The 11,714-nt window shown below is 40.2% G+C and overlaps 8 protein-coding genes across 8 annotated transcripts; 4 read left to right on the top strand and 4 right to left on the bottom strand.

The window, feature by feature from the left end:
• Window positions 1-81: 81 nt before the first annotated feature.
• Window positions 82-1,704, bottom strand: CHK1 (serine/threonine protein kinase CHK1; the record flags this gene model as incomplete). The annotated part of the gene is made up of 1 exon (XM_018364500.1): window positions 82-1,704. The coding sequence occupies one exon, from the start codon at window positions 1,702-1,704 to the stop codon at window positions 82-84; it is 1,623 nt and encodes a 540-aa protein (XP_018223301.1).
• A 231-nt stretch (window positions 1,705-1,935) lies between these two features.
• Window positions 1,936-3,249, top strand: UBX7 (Ubx7p; the record flags this gene model as incomplete). Its single annotated transcript, XM_018364499.1, has 1 exon — window positions 1,936-3,249. The coding sequence occupies one exon, from the start codon at window positions 1,936-1,938 to the stop codon at window positions 3,247-3,249; it is 1,314 nt and encodes a 437-aa protein (XP_018223300.1).
• Window positions 3,250-3,445: 196 nt separating this feature from the next.
• HSM3 (Hsm3p) lies at window positions 3,446-4,933 on the top strand (the record flags this gene model as incomplete). Its single annotated transcript, XM_018364498.1, has 1 exon — window positions 3,446-4,933. The coding sequence occupies one exon, from the start codon at window positions 3,446-3,448 to the stop codon at window positions 4,931-4,933; it is 1,488 nt and encodes a 495-aa protein (XP_018223299.1).
• A 257-nt stretch (window positions 4,934-5,190) lies between these two features.
• EFM2 (S-adenosylmethionine-dependent methyltransferase) lies at window positions 5,191-6,441 on the bottom strand (the record flags this gene model as incomplete). The annotated part of the gene is made up of 1 exon (XM_018364497.1): window positions 5,191-6,441. The coding sequence occupies one exon, from the start codon at window positions 6,439-6,441 to the stop codon at window positions 5,191-5,193; it is 1,251 nt and encodes a 416-aa protein (XP_018223298.1).
• A 442-nt stretch (window positions 6,442-6,883) lies between these two features.
• BIT2 (Bit2p) lies at window positions 6,884-8,524 on the top strand (the record flags this gene model as incomplete). Its single annotated transcript, XM_018364496.1, has 1 exon — window positions 6,884-8,524. One exon carries the CDS (start codon window positions 6,884-6,886, stop codon window positions 8,522-8,524), a length of 1,641 nt encoding a protein of 546 aa, XP_018223297.1.
• Window positions 8,525-8,696: 172 nt separating this feature from the next.
• Window positions 8,697-9,113, top strand: SDH8 (Sdh8p; the record flags this gene model as incomplete). Its single annotated transcript, XM_018364495.1, has 1 exon — window positions 8,697-9,113. The coding sequence occupies one exon, from the start codon at window positions 8,697-8,699 to the stop codon at window positions 9,111-9,113; it is 417 nt and encodes a 138-aa protein (XP_018223296.1).
• Window positions 9,114-9,638: 525 nt separating this feature from the next.
• On the bottom strand, window positions 9,639-9,956 carry MRPL37 (mitochondrial 54S ribosomal protein mL54; the record flags this gene model as incomplete). Its single annotated transcript, XM_018364494.1, has 1 exon — window positions 9,639-9,956. One exon carries the CDS (start codon window positions 9,954-9,956, stop codon window positions 9,639-9,641), a length of 318 nt encoding a protein of 105 aa, XP_018223295.1.
• A 285-nt stretch (window positions 9,957-10,241) lies between these two features.
• Window positions 10,242-11,426, bottom strand: REI1 (Rei1p; the record flags this gene model as incomplete). Its single annotated transcript, XM_018364493.1, has 1 exon — window positions 10,242-11,426. One exon carries the CDS (start codon window positions 11,424-11,426, stop codon window positions 10,242-10,244), a length of 1,185 nt encoding a protein of 394 aa, XP_018223294.1.
• Between the last annotated feature and the right edge of the window lie 288 nt (window positions 11,427-11,714).

Below are 11,714 nucleotides of genomic sequence, written 5' to 3'. Positions count from 1 at the left end.
TTAGTGATAAATGGTATATACTCCAAAAGTCATAGAACGAAGAAATGAAATAGATACTATGTAAAAAAAAAAAGAAAACAATCAATGCATAATCACCGTATTTTTGGGTTCCTCTTTTATTTGGTTGGGAAGTAAGATAATATCTCTACAAATGGTAGAAATTTTCTTGAACAATCTTCTCCATTCTAAAGGATCACCAGTTTTCCTTTCGAATCCAACATTTTTCAAGTCTCCTTCAATCTTGATGATGGAAATACTACCAGATAATTGGCAACCACCTTTGCTTTTCGTCTTGATGTTTATCATAAGTGGGAAAACATTATCGTAGCCTAATGACTCGCATAATCTTTCAAAATTTGCAAAAAGATCTGGTTTCACTCTAATTCGTGATAAGTTTAAAGCCTTCTCTAGAATCGGCAGCAAAATATCCATAGGTTGAAAAGTGTAAAATTTAGTAAGCTTATTGGGATTGAACTGTAAACAATTTTGAAATGGTTTGGTAAAATCATGTTCGTCGGAATGGAATTGCAAGGCGGCCATATCATTACTTATAAATTGCGTCCATTTAGCCTCTTGTGTCATGCAGGTATCACTGTTACCATTCATATTCGAATCATATATGGAAAATGCACGCTGAGTATTCGCTATTGCCTTAGAATGCACTGAATCATGTTCAAGTTCAGCTAACTCATTGCCGACAGGCTGCGTAGAAATGTACCTGCTGTTGGAACTTACATCTTGGGTGAATTTCAAATAATTCTCATTACTTAATGAAACCTTTAGGTGAGAAAAGAGTTTTTTAGCTAGGAGGTCAGGATCATTACAGAGGCCGTCATCCCCAGCAAATACGACTCTACGTGATATCCAGGGATGCGCTTTCAAAGCTTCCAAAGTCGCCCTCTTAACTGGGTCAGGTTGTAAAATCTTTCGGAGTAAGTTTAAATGAGTAAATTCTATCTTCGACCAAGGCCCCCAGTTCAAGTTTCCATCGTTTTGTATGAAGAAGACAAAATCTTCATCCTCCAACGACGGTAGTTCCCAGGGCGTTTGGCCGGTCAATAATACATATAGGAGAATGCCAATAGACCATATATCTGTTCGATCTGCATAAAAACCCGCTTCGGAGTAGAGTACTTCAGGGGCCATATAAGGTGGAGAGCCCCTCTGATCCATGGATACACGTAGTGTGCCGTCTTTTCTTTTAAACTGGGAAGCAAGCCCAAAATCAGCTAGTTTCAAGTTCCCGTTTTTATCTAATAAGACATTTTCAGGCTTAATGTCTCGATGGGCAACACCACATTTCCGATGCATATAATCAATAGCACTGACAAGCTGTTGAAAATAAAACTGGGCTACGTCAGAATCAACTCCCACATCAGGTTCAATTTTATCAAAGAGGTCACCACCATCAGCCATTTCCATAATTATCCACATATAGTCTTTAGATACATTACAATCTATAAGTCTCAAAATATTAGGATGCTTAGAGCATTTGGATTGTAAAACCACTTCTTTTGTGATGTCCTTCTCAGTGAGTCCCATTTTTTTACAAGTGGGGACATGAACAAACTTAACAGCTAGAATTACAGAGGGATCCATTTGAAGATGGGCATTCTTAACGCAGGCAAATGTGCCCTGCCCAACGGTATCTCCTAGCACAACGTCCTTGATCTGCGGTAAAGGTGACACCTGCGAGAGACTCATAACGATATGTGCTCCTCATAAACAGCAACTCATATACTAAGCACCTTTTTTTACTAGTATGTTTTGCCACTCTTATTGATCATGCAACTGCCAAAATTGTCTTAAAAGCCGTACTTTATCAACTTCGGCAAACCTCGCTGTCATGTTGAAAATTTAAAAGGGAGCCTAGCTTGAGTTAAAAGTATTGCCTAAAGAGAAGCGAGGATATCCGGATCAAATAAAGGCAATTAAATGTTAGAAGCACTGTTCAGAGATTCTGTGGAAGAAGCGGTTAATGACTCCATTAAGCAGGGTGTCGCCATGGCAGTTTACAGCACGAAAGGGGATGATCATTGGTTGGAGAGTTGGTTTAAGGAGGATGATGTAGCATTAGATGTTTTAGCAGAACACAGTATCTGGCTAAAGCTGGTGAAAGGTAGCGAGCAGTTTAAACTTTTTGAGCAGGTGTTTCCCAATGTGGTGTTGCCCAGCGTTTATTTGATACGCGCAGGAAAGATAGAACTGATCATTCAAGGTGAAGATGATCGACATTTGGAAAGGTTGTTGGCATGTTTGGGCATCAAAGACAGAAATTCTAGCGAGGCTTTGCCCAACGAAATTAATTCAGGTCTAGTAAAGAAGGCAAGTTCATCCAGAAAAGCCTCTAAGAAAAACGCAAGGGAAAGAATTGCAGAGACGACCTTAGAAATCCAACGTCGGGAGCAACTGAAACAGAAGAAGCTAGCTGAAGAAGAAAGAGAAAGAATCATAAAGCTTGTTAGAGCAGATCGTGCAGAAAGAAGGGCTCTCGATGAAACACATCACCGGACTCTCGATGATGCTAAGCCGCTGGATGTTCATGATAATATAAAAGATATACAAAAATTACATAGCAGTACATGCGTGCTGCAAATCAGGATGACCGATGGTAAGACTTTGAAAAATGAGTTTGGTTCATCAGAAACGCTGAACGAGGTTAGAAAATGGGTGGATCTTAACAGGACTGATGGAAACGGTCCGTATTCATTCCATAGGAGCATTCCTAGAGTGACATTCAAAGATTCCGATGAGCTCAAGACACTAGAAACATTGGAATTGACTCCCAGATCAGCCTTGTTGCTCAAACCATTGGACACCCCACATTCTAAGCTAAAGGTAACCGAGATGGAGGGACCAGGTATTCTGGGCCGCCTTTATAAAGGATTTTCCACGTGGTGGGGTGGACATGAATACTCCGTAAGTACATCGCAGCATGAGGGATCATCTGGTCTCAAACATTCTGAAACGACAACATCAACGTCTTCATTCAGGACTACTCCCCAAGATCGTCTTCAACATGAAAACTTCCGGGAGCCTGTCCAATCCTCGATCTATGCATCTCCTCTGTTAACGCCCAGTGGAACGAGGTTCCCTTCCGAAACGAACCTAACTACATCTCGATCTGTTTCCCCAAACGTTTTTCAATTTGTTAACAATGATCGTCAAGATGATCCTGAAGACCCAACGACCTTCAATGGTAATAATGTTAATTTAGAAAAAAAAAAGGACGAAGATAAAGACAAATGATTTTGGTGATTTCACCTCTGTTTTACTAGTATTAGACATGGAATATAGTTGAATAAATTAGGTACAACAATATTTAGTTATTTATTTGTGCGGCTTTCCACTTTAGAAAGCCTCGTTCTCTTTTTTGCCTTGCTCTTATTAAAGATGGAGGTATTTGAAAAGAACCTGGTAGCGGAATAGAATTTAAGGAAGTTTTATGACAGTTGCCACCAAAGAACACAGCAAGATAGAAGCAATGAGTGATAAGGAAACAAACTACATAGAAGAGCTTCTTACGAAATTAAAGAACGAGCTTAATAAAGATGTTCTATCTGGGGATATTAACGCATTATTAAGGAAATGTTCATTGAATTTGGTGACTATTGCCACCCTTCCAGACATGGATGTCAAACCACTTCTGGCGACAATCAAGCGCCTGATAACATCGAACGTCTCCGACGATGTGCTAAACTACGACTATCTGTTAGATATACTGGACAAACTAGTGCCCATGATTGATTTTGATGAGGTGTTAGAAATTTATAGTGCCGAGGATTTAATAAAGGCCTTAGAATCAGAGATAGATCTATTAAGTGTGGCAGCATGTAAGATTATCGAGAATTCTCAACCAAAGGGTTTATTTGCCACTACTAATATTATTGATATCCTTTTGGATATTCTTTTCAATGGGAAACTGGGAAATGATAATCTTACTGGGTCCATCGAAAAAGTTTTTGAAAGATTAAGCTCAGACGAATTAATTAGACGTCGGTTGTTTGATAACAATTTACCGTTCTTAATAGATGTGAAGAACAAGATGGAAACAGTCTCTTTTGTTAGATTGATCGATTTTTTGACTATTGAGTTCCCGTTCATCAATGGTCCTGAGTTTAAAGAAGCTGTATTTTGCTTTACTAAAGAAGAAGTCCTGAAATCCGTGGAAGACATTTTTGCATTTATCGAACTAGTCAACTATTATACCAAGTTGATGTTAGATATAAGAGGACAGGATAAATATTGGGCCTTAAAACACGTTGAGCAAACATTGCCAATTTTTGCTAAACTTTTTGAAGATACAGAAAATTATCCAGACGTCAGAGCATTCTCTAAGAACCGCTTGTTGCAGTTATTTGCAGAGATTTCCCGGATTGACGAAGATGAGTTTGCTTTCTTCAAGACTATCGATAAAGACTATCTGAAGATTGGATCTGAAACGAAACTGATAAACGAGTGGTTACAATTGATCAATCCGCAGTATTTGATAAAGAACCATAAGGATCTGGTTGTAAACCGTTTCCGTATCAGCGGTTACAGTATGGAAGTGCTGAGAAATCTCGTAACAGACAAAGAATGTTTTGATTCAATAAAGGACAAATTTAACTCTGAAATTATTCTAAAATTGCCATACTTGGAACAAATGCAATTAGTGGAAGCGTTGACGAGATTTGCATATACTTCGAAGTTTCTAATCAATGAATTACCTAAAGTAATGTCTAGTCTAATAGGCGATGGGAGCGCTAATACTATTGTAGACCTGGAAACGATACACTATAGAAATTCTGCATTGATAAATTTATTAAACATGGGTGAAAATGATTTGAATATATGGTTTACACCTTTAATGGAAGAATACTCCACGGCGATTAATGGTAAGAAATATTCCAAAGGCGGTGAAACTAAGATTGCAGATGATTACATAGCATAAGCACGGCTATTTATCACAAAAAGCAACATATTTAAGCTAGTTCACATATTCGTGTACTTTCATATAATCATATCATTTGATCGAACCACTTCTTGGCTAGTACATTATTATATGTGCCTTCCTTTTTGGGCCTCGTTGTAAATACGCGTACAAATTCAGACAGGCTGTTATTCTATATATCTATATACCCCATGCAGTATATATATCATTGGAAGAAAGAAAACTCATCCGCTTCAGGAATATACGTCCTCTTTCTTTCAGTTGCGAACAATCTGTCTATACAAATATTTTACTACCCCCCAATCATCCATACCTTCGGAACAACTTTCTTTTATCACTTTAAGATCATTATCCTTCAGTAAAGATTTCAAAACCTCTCTTTCCTTTGCGTACTTCGCTCTCAAAGGTATCTCCAAATGACAAGTCCCCGATGGTGCCAGAAACTTCGATATCATGTTGACGACCCATTCTGGGTGCTGAGGTGAATAGATCGGATCGGCAACAAATATGATATCAAAGTCCTTTTCATGACCAAATTGATTGATGAAATCCTGAGGATTAGTCCAATCCAGTACCTCTGCCTGAACAAAATCTTCTAAGTTATTAAGTACTACGTTCTTTTCCAAGTTCGTTACAATCTCCGGTAAATCTGTCACATAGATTTCTGTGTTGTGAATTCCATAGAGTTCCTTCCACTTGGCAGCCCATGAAAGTCCCACTAAACCGGTGCCGGAACCTAACTCTAAGACTTTAATCCTTTTGGTGCCGCAGTTCGCCAATGGTAGCATGTCTGTGGTGTGTAGGTAATCTACTACTAGTTGTGAAAGTATCAAAGAGGACCCCCAGGTTTTCCAACCAAGATTATCGGCTGTCAATGATGGTTCATAGAGTGGAATGGCACTGTTTAAATTTTTTAGTTCAAAATATCTTATAATAGAAGGTTGTGCTGTCCTGCCGCAGTTTTCGGATATCCTTGAGCTTAACTCTCTAAGAAGTTGCTGGACGGTTTCATTGGTGGTGTCGTCATTATTATTGTATTTTTTCAATATTGTAGTATAGTAGCCTAATAACAGTTCTTTGGATACCATAAACCGCAGCGTTGGGATCTTACTGCACACCTTCTCCAACGTGTTTAGTCTTTTGTTAGGCCATTCCTCTGTATACCAACTTAGGAGTCTTTTTAGCTGATCAGGTTTCAGCCCATGACTTTCACACATCTCGAGCACAGATTCACTCTTGCTTGTTCCTTGGTTGAAGTTCACCTGCTTATCAGGTCTTAAAAGTAACAGTACGCATAGTATAACTTCCGGCGGAGCATACCTTACGGAGGGCAAATCTAGATTATCAATAACGCTGTCATCGTCGTCGCTGTTATTTTCATCCTCAATCGCAAATGTCACGTCATGTCGTTCTTCGAGCAACTCTTTTGCCTCGCTCTTTGCCAGATTGGATTGCAAAGGTTCAGGCTGAATTTCGTCAGGAGTATACAGGTCCAGAGGGTCAAACATATCAGAGCATCCGGAATTTGAAGCTTGAACTCTGAACAAATCCAATCTCGAACAATAAATGCTAGAATTTCACTCATTTTTCTTTTAGCTCATCGCGAAATTGATGCAAAAATCTCTAAAGGAAAAAAAAGTACCAATATGGATAGTGAAGTAGAAGATATATACGTATTCAAGGCATACAGTGTCAGCTCAAAGCCGAAATAGGTGATAAAAACTGTTGATTTTGGATCTATATGCCATCATGTTGCTGATTGGGGTCTAAGTGACCAAAATATACCATTATTGCCGTTTTATGTGCACATTTTGCTAGTAATTTTTCAGGCACCTTTGCGGGTTTTGAAATAAAACCAAAATTAAAGGGAGAACAACTAATAGGAAAGTGAATACAACACGGTAAATAATAAACACAAGCCTGCAGAAAAGTCCCAGTTCGTTTAGTTACATGATGGCAACCGGGCTGAATCGTAAAAGAAGTGCCACTTCAGGCGCACTGGAGGTCACAGACCCAAACATAAAACCGATTAATTGCAAACCAGCTAGGGTCTACAGTGTTTCCTCCGATATAGTGCCGCAAGTCCTGACACATCCTGATGAAGAAGAACATGCGAAATTGTCCAAGTCTCCGCCAGATATGGCTCCCAGGTGGTCGCAGGTGGGTTTTCAATCCATCTTTCAAGACGGTTCCAATTCAAGACGTTCCGCGGATTCGATTGAAGAAGAATCCACTCAAGATACCGAAAACCACGACGACCATTCAGAAATAGGTTCATCGAGTGGAGATAGACTACAAGTAAACACCGCGTCCAATGACAGTCTGCTCTCTTCCACTTCAAGGGGGAACAAGAGGCGACTGTCCTTGTTTACCAATTCTAGGGAAAATATAAGAAATCGAAGCACGAGCGGGTCTATGAACCCCAGCATTGTTGTGAATGGTGCGACTGGTAATGTTATAAGTAAAAGTGGCTCTAAACTGTTCAAGACTAAATCCAACAAGAGTGCCAACAGTTTACAATCTTCATTGTCGACAAGCCATTCACATTCTAGCAAAGGCAACAATGTTTTTAGTAAGATGGCAAAAAAGCTTTTACCTTATAAACCGCATAGTTCCATAGGTAAGGACGATATCGAACCTGTGGTTCCCAGCTCTTTTAGTAAATTTCTGCACTCTTCTTATGGAAAACATAGATCGCCCGTTCAGTTCCTCCATAATTCTACAGGGGGACTAATAGACTCTGAGAAGTCTGTGTATTCTTTTAATCCTAGCATTAACAATTACCCAAATGACACGGCTTTGAATCCTATTCAAGAAGATACGTTTGATGCGACTAATGTTTCTATATTACATGACCTACTAAGGAACTTGCCCTCTTTGGTAGCGAATTACAAAAGCTTCACCACACAGGAATTACACGTCTTAGAGGGGAATATATGGGGCATATACTGTAGTATAGTGGTCGAGCTGTTTAAGAACAAGCGAATATGGCAACTACCAGCCAAGATTGAAGATATTGATCGTCTACTGGACTTTTACATCACATTGAAAACGCAAACCAAGGCCGCCGTTACACATTTCAAGTTTATATCGGAAATCGAAGAATTCATCACTACGTCACTGTATATTTTAGAAAACCAAATTGTATTCAATTATGCTAACGAAGAGACTGTGAATACCGCTCTGAAAAGAGTGGGCATAATCTGGAAAATCTTTTATCAGCAGGTTTACTTTGATATCACGGCAGTGCTGTTGCCCTTTGAGAAAAGCTTCCAAAAGGATAGTAACTACTGGCTTGATGGGTATTTACCAGAGCCTTCAAGGTATACTCCCTCGGTCGACTTTTTGTTGTTGAAATGTTTCAGGGACTCTATCATCCTCCCGTATTACGAGAGCTTTCTCCATACAAATGATGGTGCCAGGAAGAGTTTCCAAAAATACATCTTCAATGAAGAAGAGCAGAACGGCGTTACCGAGGAAGATAAATTGACGATGCTGCAATGCTTTGGAATCCTGAGTACTATTAAGGGAAACAGCAAAAACCAAAGAATCATCGACGAACTGCTGGAAGGGATACGCATGAGTATATAATACACTCTTCTATGTAATACAAAATAGAATAAAATGACATATCATATCTGTTGCCTAAAAGAGAACCTTGAAAGAGGTGCTTTTCCGCCTTAGAAAAAATGCCAAAGGCTGATCATACAGATCAGCTTGGTAGTAGATAAGAAGCCAAACAAGAGAGAAAGGGAGAACACAGATGTTGCGCACTGTTAGAAGTATGACTTACCACCGTTCCTATGCTGGGGCCATGGCGTTATTCCATGGAAAGACACCCTGCATGGCGGTTAGAAACATAACTACTGAGAGAATCCCCAGTCCTCCAAAGCTACCACGAGAAGAGCAGGAGGAGTTTGAGAAACTGCAGAGGATCGCCTCCTCACAGGAGGCCATAGACCAGTACAACGAACAAATAGCCGGCGATCACACGAAGGAAAGCTTAAACTCGCCACTTTTGACCAAGAATGACATTGGGTCATTCTCACCTGAGTTTTCCAAGACCATACCTGAGTTCGAAGGCGACGTTAATCCCAAGACCGGTGAAATTGGAGGGCCCAAGCAGGATCCCTTGAGGCATGGAGACTATTCGTTTAATGGAAGGGTCACTGATTTCTAGTTCTCCGGCTAACCTTTTTTTCTTTTAATAATACTATTCTTATCTTACGAAATATAAACTCCTATTTGTATATATATGTTATTATGTGAATTTTTAAATATATATGTATGACGAACTTATCACGACGGATTTCAATTTAGAGCCTTTTTCTTGTGAACGTCCTTCGAATCTGCCTTGAATACGAATGGAACGCATTTCGCATCTTTCTAGTGGAAATCGTCTTTCTGGTGTTCCGTAATTTTACCTTAGGCATGTTTTTCACCTTTAGAGTTGGCACGTCTATACTTGTTTTAGCCATTTCTGATTGATTGATTTAATTGTTAGCCTATCTTTTGATATTTTATGGGGGAGTTACTTATAAGGAAATATGTTTTACGTTTGGTTTGTGTTTGATGGTTTTCACCGGGGAATATTATAAATTATTTCATTCTTTTGTGTCTCAGTAAATACTATACTACATAACACGTACATATCCGTACACATACTTATTTACAAGGATACCGAACTTCGTGATGTGAACGCGGCTCATAGTTGACTTAGGAAGTTGTTTTGTTTGATTTGCTGTCTGTTTGCCTTCCTGATGTTCTTCTTTCTCTGCGACAGGGCCTCCCCCCCTGGATCCTTAGCGGTATGATCGACGGCCTGCTTGGCATCCAAGACGCTCCACAACCAGCTTGGATACTCCTTGTCTTCGAGTGCTTGGGCGTCCTTACCGCTTTTCCATATGTTCAGATTCAGCGATGTTCCGGCAGGGCACGATGATGCAACCACCTTGACCGCTTGTTTGTTGTAAAAGACACGACTCGTCGATAACCATCTACAGCCCACACTACGCGCCAACATTGCTTTGGTGCTCGGTTATTTGGTGCCTCTCAACTCTACTAAGATGTAACTGCTCTTGAAGACCTTTTGGCCATTTCACTTTCGAATTATTTGTGCTAATCAAAGGCGCAAAACTACCCGGCAACTAACGGCAATTGGGTAATGAAGAAGAAGAAGAAGAAGAAGAAGAAGCTCATAGATCCACGACTCGACGACTATAGCATTGCTATGGGGGGCTATCTAATGTACAAATGATAAGAAGGTATATATGTGAATAGAATGACAAAAACGATTGCGCGAAACACATCATTGCAGCAATTGGTCTCTGTAGTAGGGTTGGTTGTTGACGAACTTGGCGCTTCTCTTGTCCAGTCTCTTCTTGTCGAACCTCTCGGTTTGCCAGACACGCTGTTGTGTCTGCACACCCAGCTTGTCGAATATGGGCAAGAAGGACCTGGTCTCCGCAGCGACCAGAGTACCTTGGCCTTCGGTCAGTATCACCTCGGGCTTCAGGTCTTGCTTGTAATATCTTTGCAAGGACCTGTGACCGACTTTGATGCCTGTCGGTAGATGCAATTCTGTACCGTCGTTGTATAAGTACTCCTGTGGTGGTTCATCATCGTCGCTGCCGGCTTCGTCGCTGCCCACATCTTCCCAGTCCTCTTCGTTGCCCGCTGCTGTGTTGTTACTGTAGCTTGCATATGAGCTTGTGAAATCGTAAAACTCGGATATTTCCAGCCTTTCGTCTTCAATTTCGTAGGGGATCTTACAATGTCTCTTTGCCAACATATGTTGTCTCACCGCAGTCAACGTTCTGCCTTGGAAATTACAGACGATACAAACGTTACCAAGACCAATCTTCTCGGACATGTACTTCACCAACCCCGATTTATTGACTAAAAATTTCTGTTCTGGAATGTAAAACCCATGGGTCCTGAACATATGTTCCAAATTCTCTTCGAAGTCGACGAAGTTCTTGTTATGTTCGCAGAACAAACACTGTTCTAAGGGGATGTCCACTTTATTACGCAGTTTCTGTTCCATCAATCTTTCCGCCATTTCTTCCTCGGTCAATTCTTCAGGCTCCTCATCTTCCTTGACTTCCTTCTTTTCCTTAGTCTCTTCTTTTTCTTGCAGAGACAGTTTGCTCATACCAAGAACCTCTCCGTCTTGACTCTTTTGCATGTTCTCCAACATGTTAGCCCTGGCAATCTCCAGTAGTTTCGTTTTCTTTTCAAGCAACGCCTGCCTCTCTCTTCTTTTCAGTTCCTTCTTGGTAACAGGCTTCTCTTTCCCAGCGACTTCATTGCTGTTAGCAGCTGCAGCAGACACTTTCGAATCGAATGTCTCAAACGGTATTGGTGGTAACTGAGCAACACGTCTTTTCAAATTGTAACGATGCCAGTCGGACTTCATGTGAGCCCGCTGTTCCTCACTTGCATCAAACTTCAACACACATGAATTACACGTATAAACACCACTGTTACTCATCCTCAATACAATGGTTTATTACCTCTTTGTTCTTTCATATAAAGAACCATTTAGACTCTTGTATCCTATACTAAAAGTGAAGAGAAAATTTTTTTTTTTCACCTCATCGCATCGCTGAAGATAAAAATTAAAAACCTTCAATAATAATACCAAAAGGGCTGATACGAGAAACTTCTGAGGAAGTACTATTATAATTATCGTTTCTTATATATTTATACACATACACACAGCTAGTGAACTGCATTGGTCTTGAAGAAGGTAAAAGGAAAATAACCCGAGGTTGGGGCT

Source organism: Saccharomyces eubayanus, chromosome IV (genome assembly GCF_001298625.1).
Source record: "Saccharomyces eubayanus strain FM1318 chromosome IV, whole genome shotgun sequence".
NCBI classification, from domain to species: Eukaryota; Fungi; Ascomycota; class Saccharomycetes; order Saccharomycetales; family Saccharomycetaceae; genus Saccharomyces; species Saccharomyces eubayanus.
This window is presented reverse-complemented; position numbering and strand designations above follow the sequence as displayed.